This window comes from Lottia gigantea, assembly GCF_000327385.1.
Source record: "Lottia gigantea unplaced genomic scaffold LOTGIsca_17, whole genome shotgun sequence".
Lineage (NCBI taxonomy): Eukaryota > Metazoa > Mollusca > Gastropoda > Lottiidae > Lottia > Lottia gigantea.
In genome coordinates, this window is record NW_008708133.1 from 3,298,950 (window position 1) to 3,319,762 (window position 20,813).

At 33.5% G+C, this 20,813-nt stretch overlaps 2 protein-coding genes across 2 annotated transcripts; one reads left to right on the forward strand and one right to left on the reverse strand.

Annotated features, from left to right (window-relative positions):
- The first annotated feature begins 25 nt into the window (after window positions 1–25).
- LOTGIDRAFT_186914 (hypothetical protein) lies at window positions 26–4,429 on the forward strand. Its single transcript, XM_009051782.1, has 6 exons — window positions 26–222; window positions 1,211–1,291; window positions 1,470–1,543; window positions 2,322–2,483; window positions 2,787–2,857; window positions 4,232–4,429. The coding sequence occupies exons 1-6, from the start codon at window positions 100–102 to the stop codon at window positions 4,276–4,278; spliced, it is 558 nt and encodes a 185-aa protein (XP_009050030.1). The 5' UTR covers window positions 26–99; the 3' UTR covers window positions 4,279–4,429.
- A 3,687-nt stretch (window positions 4,430–8,116) lies between these two features.
- LOTGIDRAFT_65444 (hypothetical protein) lies at window positions 8,117–11,468 on the reverse strand (the record flags this gene model as incomplete). The annotated part of the gene is made up of 5 exons (XM_009051510.1): window positions 8,117–8,314; window positions 9,582–9,775; window positions 10,367–10,519; window positions 10,731–10,931; window positions 11,423–11,468. Coding segments are annotated over 5 exons (792 nt in total), but the record flags the coding sequence as incomplete, so codon positions are not given.
- Window positions 11,469–20,813: the final 9,345 nt, after the last annotated feature.

The window sequence follows — 20,813 nt, forward strand, 5'->3', positions numbered from 1 at the left end:
ACATGACATGTCTAAAGACTGTTCACTTCCGGAAAATATTAGAGGCGTTTTGTTTTTCTTCTTAATTTTTAATTGTAAAGTCGCAGTTGATCTCCAATAATGTTTTCCTTCTTCCAAAGAATTTTAGACTGGTTCAAGAGTCTGTTTTGGAAAGAGGAGATGGAGCTCACTTTAGTCGGACTTCAATATTCAGGAAAAACAACGTTTGTAAATGTCATCGCTGTGAGTAAAATTTCCAATATTCTTTCGTTGAGCTGAGTTTGCAGTTGAAATGCCAAATCGTTTACTGATTTACTAATTGACATTTGACAACTTAATGTTTTCAACATTTTTCATCACTATGTTGTGATACCTCTCATTTTTGTCTGTCTAGATAAATAGTATTCTAGATTTATTATAGAACTGTTCTTTGTTTTAACAGAAAAGTAGAACAAGCACATGACAGATTAGTCAGCTGGGTCCATCTCAGGAGGATAAAAGTCTAATTGGGTCAACATTATAGAGGTTTACTCTGAATGATGGATGGTTGTTAAATCATATCAGCAAAATAACTAATAGTTTAAATTGTATCAGCCTGTTATTCAAAAGTTTTGTGATGACATAGGGTTGTCACTTGTACCATAGTTGGATTTTCCCCAAACTTTGAATTTTAAATCTGATATCACACTTTCAACTCGACAAATTCAAATTACAATAAGAATGGTAACGGTACAGATTCATTTTGGTCATATTGTAAAATAGGTTTCCAGAGTGTAACCCAATTTAACATGTGTTTTTAATCTTGTGGCATGAACTCTAGTAGGCTACTTGTTGTCTACACCACAACTATGAGTGGCCATGTAGATGGTATAGCACATTATGTGGTTTGATAAATGATAACCATATTTTGTGTTTTCTAAAGTAGACTTAAAAAATGGAACCTGACATTGTAATTTGAAGTTGATAACCTCCAAACCTTCTGCCAAATTATGGTTACTGGTTCTTTGCTAATTAAACAACATTGATTACTTCTTGATTATTGCGTAGCGCTATGGTCCCATTCTATCTCCTATGTAACTTTCATAAAAGTCATAAATGTATTCAGATTCCATATGTTGCATGAAAGAGCCAAAAAAACACAGTATAAATTTCCAACCCTGCATCTCAAAAAGAAAGGTATAATAGATTGTGTTTTCTGTTTTTCTATATGATATTTTGATTTTCTTTTCAGTCTGGTCAATTCAGTGAAGATATGATCCCCACTGTTGGTTTTAATATGAGAAAAATAACAAAGGGCAATGTCACTATCAAGGTATGTGTAATTCACTGGTGATAATTAGAAACTGTGCAAAATTAATAAGCAAGTTCAACTAGAATCTTAAACATTGTGAAAGTCCAAAAATGTGTGAAGATGTTACTTAGTCATAGTACAGGTAATAATAGTTGAAATCCTGTCATACCATATGAAATTAACTGTTTATTATTTACAGTTATGGGATATTGGTGGTCAACCCAGATTTAGAAGTATGTGGGAGAGGTACTGCAGAGGTGTTAATGCTATAGTGTAAGTATTGATATTGCCAATTCATCTATTATTGGACAGTAGTCTGATTGAAAACATTCTCCATTTAAACTTTAAAACCTGATTTTGAAGTCATCAAATCTCAAAGGTGAGTTTTAACAAACATTAATAAATGTGCAATTATTCAACATAATATAAAAATAATACTGTGTTTGAATTTTCATCTTTAAATCAACAAATATTTTGTCTTGTCCTGAATGAAATTTCTATTTTCCGATAGCTATAAAGCTCAACTAGACTTAATGCACACTTATATTTGATGAATTAAAAGCTTGTTTTACAAAATGTATGCAGAAATAGGTGTAAATGACCATTTATTGATTTGACATAAATGCACTTCTGCTTTTGGTTCCTTTTTAAAGTAATATGTAATATTAAAAACTGAATGAGATGAATATTAATTATTTATTTACAGTAATACCTGTTGTTAAGGGCATAGTTATCCATTACGACTGATCAATTAAACATCAGGGAATACAAATACCAGTATTAAATAGGCCAATGTGATAATTAATCTGACGATTTTTATGTTGATATTTTCTGCCTTCTCAAAGCGCTTGAGAGAGTGAATGAATTTGATCATAAGGTTAGGCCAAAAGGTTTTAATGACAAAGTTCAAGAGGCCCGTAATTAGCGCTAAATTAGAAATATAAGGTTATTTTTTTTAAATAATGGTATGGTAATTATCAGTGCTGATTAATTGTATTTTTTAATTGTTTTATTGTATTCTAGCAATAATATTTCTCTTGTTATTAATCAGATTTATGGTAGATGCTGCAGACCATGATAAGTTAGATGCTTCAAGAAATGAATTGCATAATTTATTGGATAAACCTCAGTTACAGGGTATACCAGTATTAGTTTTAGGTAATAAAAGAGATTTACCAGGGGCACTGGATGAGAAAGAGCTAATTGAAAAACTGTAAGTATGATTTTGGACATTAAGATACATTCAGTATTTTGTAAATATTATTGAGTATTGCAATTTATGTGCGGGTCAAAGGCAAAAACTTAATTAAGCATCTGAAAAATAGTTCTTAGTAAAGATTAATCCACACCAAACCTTTATCTACAGTCCGGCTTTTAATTAAAAATTGCATTTATTTTCTTTTAGCCAAAATTATCATATTTAGTGCATTTGAAAAATACTGTAGCTTTCACCCTGATTTTATTTGACTTTAGACTAATGACTTTATTTAATGCTCTTGCATTTTATGATTTCCAGGAATCTATCTGCAATCCAAGATCGTGAAATTTGCTGTTATTCCATATCTTGCAAAGAAAAAGAAAACATAGGTAAGATATATTCATAACCTCATTTGACTTGAGTTTGGAGGCAATAGGCCATTATATCCTGCAATTTCAATTTGAAAACTGTTTTGAGGAAAGACAATTGTGTCAAGGATAAATAATATTTATATCACAGCTTACACGAGTTAACCGATTTTTAAACAGTTAAAAAAATGAAAGCATAATATAAAATTGCTTATAACATGAATGATATTGGTCTGACAAATGTGGGAGCAGCCTTCTTGTGATATAATAAGCATTGCATATGTATACAATGCTGTATTTTGGTATGTAAGCAAGTGATCATATTCCTTTCCTTATGGTGACATTTTAGTGACTATTTATTTCCTGATCTCTGACAATGAGGATAATTTTCTTTCAAGATTTGTACATGAGGATGATGATATTAAACTTTTCGCAAAGATTCAGTGTCAATAACTTGACTTTATATGGAAATCCTGATAGGTCTGAATTGTAAATTCACTTTATATTTTTTCAATGAGGATATATATATATACAGTGGTATAACCTATTTTCGTGGATATACGGATGCAACACTGAATTTTGTCAAAGTTAAAAAAACAGAATTTTTTTTTATGTCTTAGATCATCTTAGATGTTTCCTCAGATATTCTACAAAATAATTAAAATTGGTTTGTTTCGATTTTCCTTATGAGTCCTTCACTTTGACCCATATTTCATGAGCAACCAACTCGGCAACAGCGGCAGAATGCATCACCTATTTTCGTGTACAATGTTTGATCTATAAATAAGTCTAGAAAAACATGTTGTATGGATACCGGGTGGTATAATTAACTATAATTAACTAATTATCTTTAATATCAATTCATTATAACTAGTGACAATTCCTTCAAAGAACCATGATTTAAAAAAAAATAGTCGCTGAGAAAATAAGATACGTAGCGTGATTTATTGCTAAAAGTCATTGAAGCAACATCAGAATATGGCCCACTTTGTGTTCCATAGAAATTTTCTGCTGACACGGAGTCCGCTAGTTGATCACATGACTTCATTCGTTGGACTACATTCTAGCAGACGACACTTGGAATTCCGTTTACCGCTTGGGATTATAAGGAAATTTGGTCGATAAAAAATGGTGACGTTTGTTAATAACTGAAATCCGCCATTTTGTATTTGTCAAAGTATACATTAATACATTTTACCTTGCTTGAAACTACTGGATTCATTCTACTAGCTGACATTGTAGAGATAACCTGTGTTTATAAAAACAAGCTAATGCGGAGGTTGTGCAAGGTCGCTCATGTAAATTATTAAACATTTCCGGAAATCCACGAAACACAGGCTAGCACGAAATTAGGTTACTTGACTGTATTACTGTATGTATTATATAATATTTCAGATATCACATTACAGTGGCTTATACAGCATTCCAAATCTGGGCACTAAATGGACCTGCTTGAGGTTAAGGGTGTGGTTTGTGTTATGATTGACATCTGTATGATGTGAAGCTAGCCAATAGCTGACTGGTTTCGTTGTTTTTGTATTCAGAGCATGTTTGAATCATTGTGTATAACAATTTCATACTTCTTAATGTTGTAAAGTAAATTTTTGAACTTTTAGTTACAGAGGTAAACATTTCTTACCTGTTAAAAAGTGTAATGTGTGTGATTGTTAATTTATTTCATAATTTGGTCAATCCTTAAAACAATTGGATATGGCCAACAAAGCATTGCAAGTAACTTAGTTTGGCTTTCTTTCTGAATCTATGTATATTCCCATGGCAGGCATGAAAATGTTTGTATGTGATAAATAGATTGATTGACTATTCTTGTACCAAAATTAACAGAATACACCAAGCTTAGATTCACACATTTAGACTTCTCAAGTGAACCACCCTTCAGATGAATTAAATGTTGTATGAGAAGTAAATAATTTCAATGAAATGCATTACCTATTCTTTGTGATAACATATAAAACTTTTTACCCTCTTCTCATTAAATGGTGCAGAAAAGTAGGATGTAAAACTCCATTTATTTCTTCTCATTAACAAATTCTATTCTAAAATACTGTTATTAAAACGAATGTTTGGGATCATTGGTTATTTCCCTTTAATGTTAATTAGAAATAGAAAACCAAACTGCAATCATTGGTGTACATTTTACTAAATAATGGGGAGTTCTACCTTACTTAAATTAATAAGCATATTGATATTTATTAAGGATGTATGCAAATTTCACATATGCTTTTTCTGTTTTGATGTAAATGAATGTGAATGTAAATGAGAGTGAGTGAAGAATGAGTCTTAGAACAATAATAAGCTGTATATATATCAAGTAATATTATAATGTGGTCTGTAGTCTAGTTTGCCTTTATTGTTCCATTTGTGATTTCAACAAAATGATTTAGGCTGAATTTCCAGGTAATGTCAAACCTTAGCTGTTGATTGTATCTAGTTTCCACTGACAAAAACATTTACTTCAGGTAACTAAATAGATAATAAGTCAATATGGTTGTTTTTCCAGCTGATAGAGTTTACATTCTGCTATCTATATCTCTTTCCAGAGTTAAAATCTGATCACCAGTCTAAATATAAGGAATTTCGGATTTTGATTTTAAAAATTAATATAGATGAAGCAAATATGTGGACAATTGTATCTTTTTAAGATGGAACGACACTTTTGTTTCACATGATAGTATTCATCCAAATGCAAAAATTATCCAGATATATGTACATAAATCAATTCATTCAAACTGACATGTGATACTATTTATTTGGTTTCTGATATTTGGATAGAGTTGATATACACTTTTATAATTGTGCTGACTAGTAGATTACATTAATTCAATATATGATATGGTATCTGATCATACATTAATCTTGTTCTTCTACTTAACCTTTAAATCTTTAGTTAATTTATATTGTATGTCCCACTTTCCATGATATCAAAACATTACAGAAATTTCCTGCTGACCCTAATAAAATAATGAGGTTTAAACTGGCTGCAATAGATATTTCAAATTTAGTCAGCTTAAAGATTGTCTGAATATGAACTCACTGGTTTTTATTCATAGTTTGCACATTTGTTATAATTTTCATTCTAATACTTATCCTCTGTAAAACTGGTATGACCTATATTTTTTATTGGTTTATTGTTAAATAAATATACCAATCTGGTAGTCTTTAACCAAGTTGACAAAGTGCTGTCACTGATTATCTATAACATTCAAACTGGTTGGATAGAATACCTCATAAAACTGACATTCTAAATTAGATTTTGTAATTCTATTTATAGTCTTAAACCATATTATATGCTAATTAGCTGAAAGTATAAGAAAATTAAGACACATTACCTTTGATGAATAAGACACCATAGATGTCTTCATTGGACAAGGTTTGATGTTGAATAGAAAAGTTCATTGGGTTTATATTTATCTCCATAATAATTATATGTACATGTAATTAGACACTCTAAATTTCACTGGTATATTATGTAATGTTCTTATGTAGCCGGCCCTGTAGTTTTAAAGTTATAAACACTCTATTACTCTTGTATACTATATAGAAAAAAACATATTCTTGTCTGCATTTGCGTCATTTTTAATATTTAATAAATATGTTCAGTTGATTATGAAATATAATATTTTTGTATTTTTTTTTGTGTCAAATGACCTGGGATCTATATACGTTGTAATCTTGACAAGTGCTGGGACCTGGCAGTGGTGGATGTAAGAGCCATAAAATTATCAAGGGTGGCTCACGGGGCAATTTTGAATATGATCGACACTGATTTGTTGCCAATTACTCTGTTAAACCCATATTTTGCTATTTCGGGGAATGCTTTGGATCTTGAATATATTTAAGTAGTCTTCAGAATTACTATAACTGCACGAAATTGCCTAATCCTTCAAATATCACTCCAACTGGAAATTTCATTATGTATTTCTATATAAATGTAATCATGTATTTTCTTTACATGCGTCTCAATGAAAGACGAGTCGTCACTAGGTAAAACTAAGTTTCTATCTGAAATTTAGTAGTTTTAAACACATAATTCTGGACACACATGAAGTTAAAGGTTCAAATTTCTACTGTTCGCTATGAACACTATTACTTGTTAGCTTTGCTTAACTTGTGAACTTGTTACTTTAAAGTACTTAATATAAGTTATTTCTCCTGAAATGTGACAATTCATTATACAGAAGCAAAGTTTCTGAATTTCACTATAGACCTCATCTTGATGAATGATATCCCGGTCGAAATGCAGAAAATGTTCCCTAATCAAAAACGTTTAGATTGTCATCATTGCACACGGAAATGTTCAGCAGATCTTAATGTTTCATTCCTTGTTTCTCTTGACTGGTGACAATATTTACCATCCATGATCTCACGAATTTCGTTCTGTGAAATGTTGATCAATAGCATTAAGAGTTGTATGCTAGCGAATCAAAACATTGTTAGGCAATACAAGTCAATGTTCAACAATTAGTAAGAATTAATTTAATAGGACATTTGATAGGTTGAATATTAAATGTCCTTGAACATGATTATATAAAACTCTCCGGCAAAAAAGGAAACGGAACATACAGATTTGCATTTTCAGATATAGGGAGATATGAAAGTAAGCTCTGTCAGCCGATAAAGCAAATAAATATAAATACGATTACATGGCTTGTGTATTTATTTGTCTAAAGTAGACCTTGTTACTGACAAAACAGACTTTCAAACAAGTAGATTATTCTTATTATTTACCAAAACTGCAATCCATTTCATTCAAGTTTTTTTTTTAACATTTAATGCCTTCAGTGGTGGCAATCCTTGTAAGAAGTTTTTATATATCCATTTATCCATAATGCAGATGGGTAAAACTGAGTTGAGTAAAGCTTGAATCTGAAATTTAGTATTGTTACATGGTGATGAGAATATAGTCTCATAATAGCTTGGGACTAGGTCACTAAGTAAAGATTTATCATTAATCAATGTGCTTTTGAAGATAAAGAAATTGCAGAAAATATTAAGAACATAATATCTGAACTCCATCGGAATCATATAATACAAGACTCTATCGTGAAAGATAGCTTGCCAAGCAAGGAAACATATGCCCACTACCAGCTGTCACCAATGATAAAGTCTCTAGTAGCTTAATTTTGGATTTTCAAATAATCTAAAAAAATATTTATAAGTCAAGGCAAAACATCAAAAACAGTGGTTTCCGTATAACATCAAATCTACTGACTATATACTTACACTATAGTAATCATAAAATCCTTTTCCTCCCTGAATCATATACCGAGTTTCAGGTTCTTCATTTAATAAAGCGTCTTTAAAAGCGTTCAGAACCGGTTGCAGTGTTGGACAAGTCGTAGTGGCACTTTGTTTTGCGGCGTTATATAACCCTTGGTGATATTCCTGTCCATATACTTCTTTTATCTCCTGGCTAGCATTCTCCCACATAATATCCATATCTTTCTTAATACGACTTGTCTGAAATTAGTTCCTGGATCCTATTTATTTAGTAAAAACTGACTGACTGGCAATTGAAACCGACTGGCTAATCAGATTTTTTTCAGCTTGTCAGTTTTAAAGTAGGTGAATTGGGTAACAAAATAAGTCAGATGAAGATAGCGGCTAAAATGGATTTCCTTAACAATAACGAATTTACTTATTGAATTTGAGACAAGGCCTGTGATATGTTCTCTACTGCAACTTATCTTGCAGTTATGACTAGATATTCCTAGTAAAATCAGCAAGATGAGGATAAAAAGTTTCATGTATTTTTCAGAAAACCAGAGTTTTTTCTTTTCCATTATCTGCCAGTGCATGTGTTAAATTCTTCCTAACCTCATTCTCATAATCACAATGTCTTGACTTGGCTCCACAACAGAGTTAATTTTGCACCTTTATGCCATGCTGACTGCATGATTGACATATTTCCAAATTGTTTGGACAGTTTTTGGCATTTTTTTATATTGACAATTGTTTCTTCTGCAGAAAACAAAGTATTCATTGGTCTTGGCCCAAACTGGTAGACCTACGTTGCTGATGCAGAAATAGATTATCTTTTTTCAAGCGCACTTGAGTTCGTTTGTATTGCATTTCAGTGGTGAATTTATCTTATAGCTTGGTTAGGTTTGAAAACAACAAGAAGAGCTTTCAGAAATGCATCCTTGCATCAATATATATAAACAGACATATTACAAAGTGGTGAATATAGGTTGACTTAAAATCAGCGGTTATTTGCAAACACAACTGGCAGATTTTGACACTTGACAGAAAAGAAATCGGTGGAAGCGGCGGCGGCTCCAGGATCTACTTGAAATACAGTAGGTTGGGTTCGATCACGGTCGAGATAATGCCTTCAGATGCAGGTCAGAAATGACATTGTAAAAACGTCTAGTCGATCGGATGAAGATATAAAAACCACGGTGCGTGTGGTACAGGCTGTGCTTAAAAAATTCTTAAATAGTTGGAAATCGATAAAAGGAATTATGCCACTACTCCCATGGAACATTTTCTCTAATTCCAGACTACCTTGTTTTCTCGTTAGCCCAATCGTGTACAGACGGAGTAACACGGAAATACCATTCCATATACCTTAATATTGTGTTCGTTATTAAATGAATGTCTTACAATGTATTTGTAACTATAATTTTGAGATCTGAAAGTGAACTTGCTGGTCACAAACGTTTCATCAACGAAGGGTTGGTTATAAAGAACAAATATAAAAATCCAAAAGAAGGTTGTAGCTTACCCCCTCCTTGTTCAAACAACCAGTAGCACCACCAAAATTCCCAGGCTCAATTATAACAACTTTAATACCAAATTTCTTCATTTCTTGTCTTAAAGCATTTGAAAAAGCATCTCCACCATACTTCGTTATGCCATAAACAGAATTACATGGTAGGGATATTCTAGCTTTAACACTTGTTACATTGACTATTCGTCCTAAAATAGGAGATGGAGAACTAATTGGAGAATAACAGAAGATGAATTCCCAAACGTGTATACTAAACGTTTGGTCACTGCATATAAAAGAAATAAAAACTTAAGTAATGTATTGGTTCATGGTAGATCAGAACCCTTTTCATCAACTCCCTGAAACAATTGCATTGGAATTTGAGTTGAATATATTTTTGTTTTTAATCTCTCCAGAAGTAATAATCTATGAATAATCTTCAGTAAAACATATTCTGTTTGAATTGAAATAGTTTTCATGTTGAAATCCATTATAGTCTCTACTTGTGACTTAGGCCAGTGCTTCTATAAGAGAGTATCTTCTATAACACCTATAACCCCTTTATCATGATGTCTTTTAATCTATAGGCTACTATAAAGGTGATTAACAGTTAACTGCTTTACAGCAGCATCGTACACCACCCTTGATGATTGAATGTTCATTTGCCCAGCCATACTAAAAGCCTTCCAGAATTATCTTTATTTACTTCACAGAACTTAGTGATGGTGTATTTCCTTTCTGATACTGATAACCCAAATTCTTAGAATTAACTGATGTGAGTTATAAGAAATGCCACCAACCTGATTTTTTTCTCAGTAGAGGAAGAAATGCTTTTGTAACACGAACCATACCATACATATTAACATTTGATGTATCTAAATATTGCTTCATTGTACATAGTTCAATATCACCGAGAAAATTGATACCTGCATTATTCACTACACCCCATAAACCTGAAATTGTTACAAGGTATTGATTATTGTGCTTGCTGGCTTGCCAAGTAATTGATAAGATTAAAAAGGATTTTGGAAGGGGCATCAATTGACACAAATAATGAGCACTTGATGGAAACTAACATCGAGTCAATTCCCCTACATAGAATATAAAACATTAAAAGGTTGCCTATCCCTATTTTTGGATTGACATTTACAGCAATGAACTAACCCGTCTCCCTACATATTTCTTCTACTTTTTCTAAGCACTCTTTAACACTATCGTCTTGGCCTACATCCATACGTAAAACATGGAGTTTATCGGAAGCAATCTTCTTTAATTCTATGGCACCAGGACTTTTGTCATCATAGCAAGTTGCTATGACGCTCACTCCTAAGTCATCTAAATACTTCGCCAAACCATTTCCAAATCCTGAAAAGGGAAACAAAACTTTGCTTGACCGCGCATGATATAAAAAGCATGATTTAGCATTATTCCACCTTCATAACGACTATCTGAAAAGATTATCGCTATTGAAATCTAGTATCTTTTGCAATCCATCATATATAGACCCGTTCTAATGAATAAATCAAAGCTTGTCATGAAGGACCTGTAACTTGAAAACAATGACAAATTATGGGAATTATACCCAAAGCAGAGCAATATGGCAGTTTTTTTGGGATTGGTATTCTCACAATTTGTCATTGTGTCAAGAAAAAAGACACTCTTTTGGATGGTCTAAAGAAAATAACGTCATTACGATATGATGAGAGAAAATTTGTTCGATTACAATGTAGACGAAAAATATCAGGATAAAAAGGAAAACAATTATAATCTGATGTAAATTAGTCACGAAATTGACCTTTTATTTAACAGGATATATTCATTTATATATATTAAAAAAACAACAATATATTTATCACCTGAATCACAACCTGTTATCAACACGCATTTGCCGTCTGTTCTTAGGAATTTTACCGATTTTTTCTGAATAACACTATAGCAGGAATATAAAATAGGTATTAAAATATACGTTGAAATATAAGCTGATGTTATAAATCCATATAGTAATAGTACTGCAGATATTATAAACAGTCCCTCAAATATTCGAATACCCGCCCTATCGGATATTGATTTCATCTGAAAAAAAAAAAGATTTGTAATTCATCAGATTTTAGTATCACCGACAAATTAAATTATTGTTATATGTTATTACAAAGCACAATGTTTTCCGACAGGAAGGCATGAAGGCATCATATCAGTTCACTCAAAAGGAAGAAATGTAAAACAGAGGTTTGTTTATATATCTATATTTGTCACCTGTCCTCAATACACAGTGCATAGTGTTCTCTTCCATTTTCTCAGTCGCGTAAGAGATTATTTTACGAATGAAGTATAGTCTTGAAAATAATGTAGATTAGGCGGCAATTAAAGGCTTTCTTTTATGTCCATGCATCGAGACTTCAGCTTTTAACCTGCTTTACAAACGAAAGGTAAAAGCAGAAATTGATATACGCCCCTTAACATATCCTTTGCAATAGATTTACATAAGTAGCTCATTGCGTATATAGTGAAATTTAAAGCTGTTCAGTTAATGGATAAGTATGGAAAGAAGGTACGTTTTGGAGCAACTAGTAGTCTAATTTAACTCAATTTTTTACATTGACATTCTGACCTAAAATGAAATAAATAATAGACCTAAACTTACCGTAAATATTGGCTACGAATTTATTCTTGTATTGCATTATCTATTTAGTTGACCTACATTATGTGTATAGTAGTCATGTCGACCCTTGTAATATACTTGTGTGTGTTCTACGAAACGTACTGAAGTCAATAAATACAATTCACGAGAAATGCACAACTTAACAGTCACTTCCCTAGTCTCAAAACATTCAAGTGTTTTGTGAATTCGTTCAATTGATATCGAACAGTGTGAATAAGCCTTACTGTAAATATTGTTTAAGTCGACGTGTTAAGTTATATTTATAGGAGTTTTCATGGGTTTACCGATATAAACACCGGGTCGGAAGGGTGAGTCTGTTTAAGAGTCTGTTTAAATCGATGAACGTGTCAAAACTTTCTATTGATTTCCACTGACAAAGGTCTGACAGCTGACAATGCTTAGGTTATGATCGCTGCACGTGTAACGCTGTAATTTTGTTTCCATGCAAGGCACTGTTGTTTTATCAGTTTGTGTAACTGGTTTGGTTACTGGATACAAAATACAATTCAGACGCAGAGAATTTCTTTGATATCATGAAGAGAAAATCTATAAATGAGTATGTTTACATAATTCATTTGATTTGATTTGGTCGCAGTTCATTAAGACATGGAAACCTAAGACTACGAATGAGTCTGGATGTTCGCACTAATTTTTGCTCATCCGGGTACCGTCAGAACATGAAAAACCACTCCATTATAATTGAACATTAGAATGTCAGAATTAACAACCCTAAAATTGAAACTTTTTGTGAACAAACCAAGTTGCTTTATGTATATTTTTATTTATTTCCGATTCTCCAATGTTCATATTCCTTCGAGTGATTAATCAAACACTCTTAATGCACTAGGCTAAACGTGCAATCGAGGGGGGCAATTTAGTAAAGCACCTTGACAGACGATTAAACGTCGGGAAACGGACTTTCATGGAGTATTTTAGATTCGAGATTATTTTTGTTAAAACACACAAGTTATAATACGTTACATTTTTATTGCCGTTTTAGTTTAAACGTAGTCGGGTATGTTTTATGGCAAATCGTTGAACAAATACGTCCAAGTTAATTTTCTGGGTACGCTTCCTGTTGAAGGCAAGAAGAACAAGATTGCGCTAGCGAAGCTGAGTCATAGATCGTCGTTGTGGTGAGTCAACGCGAGTAAGAGTTGAAAAGCTGTTTTCACACACAGCGGTAATAGAACCGAATGTGGCAACGCTTGCAGCCAGTGCATATAATTTAGGGAAAGCCAATTTCTGCTCGTATAGTTTTTGAAGAACAAGATTGGAGTCCTGCTTTTCTGTCTTGGCAACGTTATCTTGGAGAAATTGTTTTGACACCTCAATTGTTATGCTTCTCGAGGCCCTTTCCAGTATCACCTACAGCATGCTTTCAATCTGTGTAGCCTTCAGTGATGAATTTTTATGCACCCGCAGATCTTTTGTGAAACACCCGACATGAAAATCAAAAAGGGGCGTCCCTTGACACTGAATACTCCAGTCATGGAAATCGATCATACCAGCTGTTACTAAAATGGCGACCAGACTTCGCTGGAAATTTTATTCTCGGTTGCTTTGGAACGTCTTCTTTTCCAATGTCACCTGGTACTCCTGTCTTTTCAGAGCATCTTGGTACTGCATGCGTTGTGTTGCCCGCTGTGGTTTTGATACCAGTGTCAGTCGTAGTAGTGTCGGAACCATCAAGCAATTTGCCTTTTTTGATCAAATATTTATCCATTTTTCCTACTTTGGGTTGTTTGATTAATATGAATACAATTTAAGATAATGTATGTCTATTGGTTAGTATTTATAATCAACCAATCAAATCTTTTGAATTTTGAGACGGGACAGATTACAATCCAGTATCAGACCAATAATTTTGTTACCAACGTCGCTTTACTGCAGACTTTTTACGATTTTCAACGAACTCAATTGTATCAAATTATCTATTCTAATGTAATTGTGCTGTAACATGGTTACACCTTTGTATAGGTCAAATGTTATGTTAGTGGTCTAAGTCCACCTTTTTGTTTTAGTCCAATGGATTATTCCTCTTCCTATTTTCACTTTCTCTAAACATTCCAACATGTGCTCAGAAGCCTAGAATATTCGTTTCTTCATCAGTTATGCCAGAGTCGCCACGGTCTTTTACGGCGATCTTATTGGTATGATATTGTTGTAAAGTGCCAATAAAGTCCGTTAACAATCTGTGTGAGTTATCCGTAACCGGGCAAGATGATTTGGTTTTAGGGGGGTATTTTGGTATTTACCCGAGGTTCTGAAGCCAACCCTCATCAGCGGTCCATCCAATATCTCCCGCATTCCCAAACTCGACAACGACACCCAAGCGGACTCTTTTCCTAGAGCTAACTAATATCGCCCATATATTCAACATCTGGTACAAAATAGAAGCTACCGACATTCAGTCAACCTAGCCACATCCAAGTCTCCTACTGCCACCGTTTTTACCACCCAAATACCACTTTCATCTGTCCTGATCCCACTTGAACCATATGAAACCGAAAATCTCAGAAGATATAACCACCTCATCTACCACAAGCCTTCTCCTTTGCCGCCACTGTTCAAAGATCCAATGGAGTGGTTAAAGTAAACTCGGATCACGTTCCCCAGACGGCCCCCACAACCCGAAGTATCTTTGGTAAATGGATCTCCCATTTTAAGTATTCCGAGTTAGTGTCAGACCGTTGATCTCTAATTTTCCTGTAGTAAACGAGAAAAACAATTTGGCAAACTTTGAGAGAAAAGTACGGAAGCGTAATAGTGCCACATAATTTTTTTTGTTTCAAATCCGACTAAGTAACTTAGTAACTCGAAAATCCGACTTAGTAACTCAAAAAACTGACTTAGAAACTCGAAAATCCGACTTGGTAACTCGAAAATCCGACTTACTAACTCGAAAATCCGACTTAGTAACTCGAAAATCCGACTTACTAACTCAAAAATCCGACTTACTAACTCGAAAATGGGTCACACATATTTTTTTCAAATCCGACTTAGTAACTCGAATATCTTACTCTGTAACTCTGTGATGTTTTGGTAGTAGGCTAAACTGGCTCATAATAGGGATGTTACAGTCAGCACATACTTTTCTCTTGGTTTAACGAACAATGAAATATTATTTTTCCTGCCTCACGATCATGGAATTGTCATCAGCCAACAGACATTGAAAAGGATAACATTCCGATGTGATATAGCTGTACGCATTCACAAAATTTGTAATGGTTCTGGAGGCAACCATTGATATATGTGGATGGACAAAAAACTTCGCCTGGAAGGATTTAATACTACCCAAGAAACAGTTAGACTTTTAATAGGGTTAATTGATTCTGAAGGTGTCAAAGCCCAGAAGAGGAAACGACTACACAGAAGACAATACCAATCTTTTGGACCTAACAGTGTATGGCACATTGATGGGTATAATAAATTATGTAGGTAGGTAGATGACAAGTTAACGTTCGCTCCCATCGGATTCTGATATCGCAAACTAGGTAGTTTTTGGTAGTCGCAGTAGTTAGTGGTTGGATTGATTCAATTTATAAATTAAAGCCATATGATATTTGTATCCATGGCTCTATCGATGGATTTTCCAGAAAGATAATTTGGATGGAAGCACGTTCTTCAAATAATGCAAAACTTCTATCTTAGGATATTTCACGGAAGCAATTAAGAGGCTGTCCTGAGATGATCCGATCAGACGAGTGTACGGAAAACAGGGTTATAGAACAACTACAATTATCTTTTTCGGAATGAACATGATGATTGTTACAAAACGTATAATAACGTAACGTCTTTGAAGGTTTGTGGAGTAATTATTCGGGAAGGACAACATCAGGAACAATAAACATCAATACAAGTACAACAGAGGAACATCAATACAGGTAAAACACAGGGACATCAATACGGGTAAAATGCAGGAACGTTAATACAAATAAAATACAGGAACATCTAAACTCTATCCTCCCGAGACCAAAGGGCAGGAGCCCAGTGGGAGCGGAAAACTGGAATCTCAAAACTACATGACTCTTTCTAAAGTTAGTTTAAACAGTATTTTTTACAAACAATATACAAACAAATATAAATATTACGGGAATAAATGGTGCGATACAGAGACAAGCTTGAAGCTTATATGAGTCTGTCTCGATTGTAGATGTACACAGAATTTGTTTATGAAAAGAAGAGAAATGAAAGCAGCGTTATTTGATATACATTTACATGGAAAGCAAAATATAACAGAACTATTTACAGAAAGGGGTATTTGTGAGGGACCGAATAAGTTCGTTGGTGATTAAAACAAGAAATTCAGTATTGACAGGTTTAAAATTACGACAAAAGAAAAGAAAGTGTTCCGAATTTTCGAAAGTATGGCCGCATGGACATGAGGGGTTTTCAGATATATACATAAAGAGTTTGTGAGCATTTAGAAGACTTTTATGGTGACGTAATTTGGTATGGATTATTTGTATTGCACGGTCGCCAGAGTTACAATATGTTGGTACGGACGACTTCGATATAAATTTTACAAGTGTGAATTTTAGCTGAGACAGGGATGAACAATTACGTATAGAGTCGGGTAGATTATTCCAGATGTGTACAATAGATGGATGAAAAGATGATTTGTACATATTTACATTAATTATATACAGATTAAATATACACTTTGACTTAAAATTTAAAAATATAAAAGGTATGTATAACCTTTCTCTCACTGACTCGACAGTCACACTAAGTCATTCACCCGTACACACACTCGAATGCTATTTACACACTGTGCTCATCATCCGCCTTCCACACTGATATTACCTCCACACCCTGACACACAGACACAGCATGTACCCCACACAGCACTGCATTTGTTCTCACACACATACATCGGATACAAGTTTTCCACTAAGTATTTATGTCTCACTAAGTTAATTGTTGTTTGAAGCGTTATACGGTGTAGATGAAGGGAGGTAAGTTGTAACTCTTTAGTTTTGGAGGCTATAGTTGTGGTCGGGTTAATGGCGGACAAGGTGAGTAGATTTAACGATATTTTTTTTTTTTTTGTTGTTTTAAACGATATAATGTTGGTATATTGGTGTATTTTTTGTGCTGAAGTGAGGTAGAAAGGGCTGGTGTTCAGGGCTAGTGAGTAGGGAGGGGGCCGTTTCGTGAGTTTGGTATAAATGTGTGACACTGATAATTAGTCATGTTAATATTAATTATGTCACCGTTAATGAGCTCTTAACACCTTTAATCCCGTAGCGGCATAACTGTAAATCAACAAAGAAAATAGAACGGTGACTTCGTGGGAATTTTTAATTTTCTAGCGGTGACTTCGTCGGAAGACACCAGATGTAGATGCTACATTAGCAATGACAACAGACATTTAATTTCAAGTAGCCGAGGTGTTAATTGACTCGCACCTGTTGTGACACTCATTGCTAGTCAACCCTGCCAAGCCATACCAATTATCAAGGAACTATACAGGGTACTCCAAAAAATTCCCTGATATATTTCAAAAAGATTCAGTTATTGCTTTTAAACGCAATAAGAATCTTAATGATATTTTAGTCCATGGTAGACTTAAACTTATAGCTCAATAGAACTGTACATGTAATGTCAATATATGTAATTATATATATATATATTTTTTTTTTACAGACTATTGGTTCATCTCCATTTTAATTTAATACTCTCTCGTAAGTTCATAGGATGTTGATTACGGAAACTTCATTCACATTAATATATATATACTCTATTATTTCAGAATTATTTAATTTGTAATTAGTATTACTTTATAATTTAATTTTATTACTTTATAAAAATCACGTTGATGTAGCTGAATTTTCACCTCGGTCTGTGCTTTCGTAACTTCAATTATATGTTGTTGTTACATCCACTCTTATCTAATAATACATTGTGTAACATGATGCCTTTCCGGTCTTAGAAGTTATATTTATGGTGCTAGTTATTTACTAGTTTATATATGAAAATAGTTTTTACTGTGTTTTGGGCTTCTTTTATTGTAAAGTCAGATCTCCAAATGGAGAAATTCTAACTTGAATCTAGATATATCAAACAATATTAGCTGTGTGCACTTTCTGAAAGGTTTGCCGAGTGGCTTCATCGTGTTACGGATGTTACGCTCTCTCAAAATATAATACAAGTCCAAAACTAAATGGTGCTGGAGATAGCATCCATCAGAGGCCCCAACTTTAAGTCTGAGGCCAAGTACAACTTGACTTAATATGTCGATTTAACGTGTTTTATCGTATCATATCGACTTAAAAATATGTCAACTTGGCGTCATAACATTTCAGAAAGAGTTAATGAGGAGAGTGAGTCAGGGAGATGTGGAGAGTGAAGCAGGAAAATGAGGAGAGTGAAGCAGGAAAATGAGGAGAGTGAATCAGGAAAATAAGGAGAGTGAATCAGGAAAATGAGGAGAGTGAATCAGGGAGATGAGGAGAGTGAATCATGAAAATGAGGAGAGTGAATCAGGGAGATGTGGAGAGTGAATCAGGAAGATGAGGAGAGTGGTTTACCGACGATGATTTACCTCCCCTTTTTCATAACAACTTCGAAATTGAGCAACCATCATATTCTCCGTATCAAGTTGGAATTATTTTAAACTCTCTCGATCAGAATAAAGCTAATGGCCCAGATCATATTAATGATAAGATTCTTAAATTATGTTCTAGCACTTTATCTCCACCTCTTTCAAAACTCTTTAACCTTTGTCAGGAATACAGTATATTCCCAAACATTTGGAAATCTGCAAACGTAATGCCTTTATTCAAGAAAGATAATCCGAGTATTTGTTCCAATTATCGCCCTATTTCGTTGATAAGCTCACTTGGTAAAGTTTTTGAAAGGCTCATGTATAATCATATTTACAATTTTTTTAACTCAAAACCGCATCTTGTCTCAATTTCAGTCTGGATTTGTGAAACAAGATTCAACTGTATTTCAATTGATTGACATATATGATCAAATTTTATCAACTTTAGATATGGGGAAAGAAATTAAGATGGTATTTTTAGACATTAGTCGTGCTTTTGACAAAATCTGGTTGAAAGGTCTTACACATAAACTGAATTCTATTGGAATCCGAGGCAACCTTCTAAAACTTTTACAAAATTATATTGAACATAGAAACCAATCTGTTGTGATTAAAGGCTCGACTTCAAGATGCCAATTTTTAAAAGCAGGGGTTCCTCAGGGATCGGTCTTAGGACCACTATTATTTTTAATCTATATTAATGATATTACTAAAGACATTACTTCAAACATTCGTCTCTTTGCCGACGACACCTCACTTTATCTCAGTATTGACGATAAAGTGGGGTGTCGAAACACCCTTAACCATGATTTAGATTTGATTCACATGTGGTCTATCAAGTGGAAAGTAAATTTTAATCCTCATAAAACTAAATGCATGACTTTTTCCAGGAAACATGAACCGTCGCTTTTTACTCTTAATTTTAATCATATAGTTTTAAATGACTCCGATGAGCATAAACATTTAGGTGTAGTTTTTGATAAGTCTGGTTCGTGGAGCTCTCATATTGATTTTTTAATTTCCAAAACTTCTAAAATGACCGATTGCCTTCGAAGCTTAAAATACAGACTCTCCAGGAAATCTCTAGAAACTATATACAAACAATTCATTTTACCAATATTTGATTATGCTGATGTTTTATGGAACAATTGTACAAAAGAAGATGAAACTAAATTAGAAAATATCAATTTGGACGCAATTCGCACTATAACAGGTCTTGTTCGGGGAACTTCCCATTCAGTTTTATACAAAGAGTCCGGCTTCTCAAGTTGTAAAATTTACTCAAAATCCTCTGTACCATTATATTTCTACTCTGGCGACCGTCCATCACAAATAATACATACCAAACTACGTCATTATAAAAGTCAACTAAACGCTCACAAATTCTTAATGCACATATCCGACAATCCATCCTGTTCATGCGGCCACACCTTTGAAAATTCTGAACACTTTCTTCTCTACTGTCGCAACTTTTCAAAACAACGAAACAATACAATTAATCTTCTCCCTATTCATTTACGTTGCATATTAACACTTCTTAACGGCAATCCAAAATTATCTTTAGAAACAAATCTGTATATCTTTCAAACTGTTCATAACTTTATATCATCTACAAAACGTTTTGACACCTAGCTAACGCTGTCGAAGTATGGCCTCCGTTTTAAAACGAAGATTATTTTATTTTGATTAACGATAAACACCCTCATCCCCTCTCAACTATTTTCATTTGTCATTATCAATAACATTTTATTCACCAATGAATTTGTTCGGCCCTATTCCCTTTCCTTTTGTAAATATGTTTGTCACTTCCTGTTTTGTTTCCAATGTACATTTCGCTGCTGTCAACTCCTATATTATGTAAATTATACTTTTATCATCTGTAAATATTCGTATTGGTAACAGATTTATATAAGCTTCGGCTTGTTTCTGAAACCAACATTAATCTATAGCATATGTATGATTTTGTAAATTATCAATAAATATTGTTTAAACAAAGGAGAGTGGATCAGGAGTATGAAGAAAGTGAATCAGTGGG

What these genes read in the sequence shown, in the direction of transcription:
- LOTGIDRAFT_186914 (XM_009051782.1), top strand. Translation starts at nt 100, where the DNA reads ATGTTTTCCTTCTTCCAAAGAATTTTAGACTGGTTCAAGAGTCTGTTT. An exon ending in AGAGGTGTTAATGCTATAGT is followed by an intron (nt 1,544 to 2,321) that starts GTAAGTATTGAT and finishes GTTATTAATCAG; the next exon opens with ATTTATGGTAGATGCTGCAG. An exon ending in CAAAGAAAAAGAAAACATAG is followed by an intron (nt 2,858 to 4,231) that starts GTAAGATATATT and finishes ATAATATTTCAG; the next exon opens with ATATCACATTACAGTGGCTT.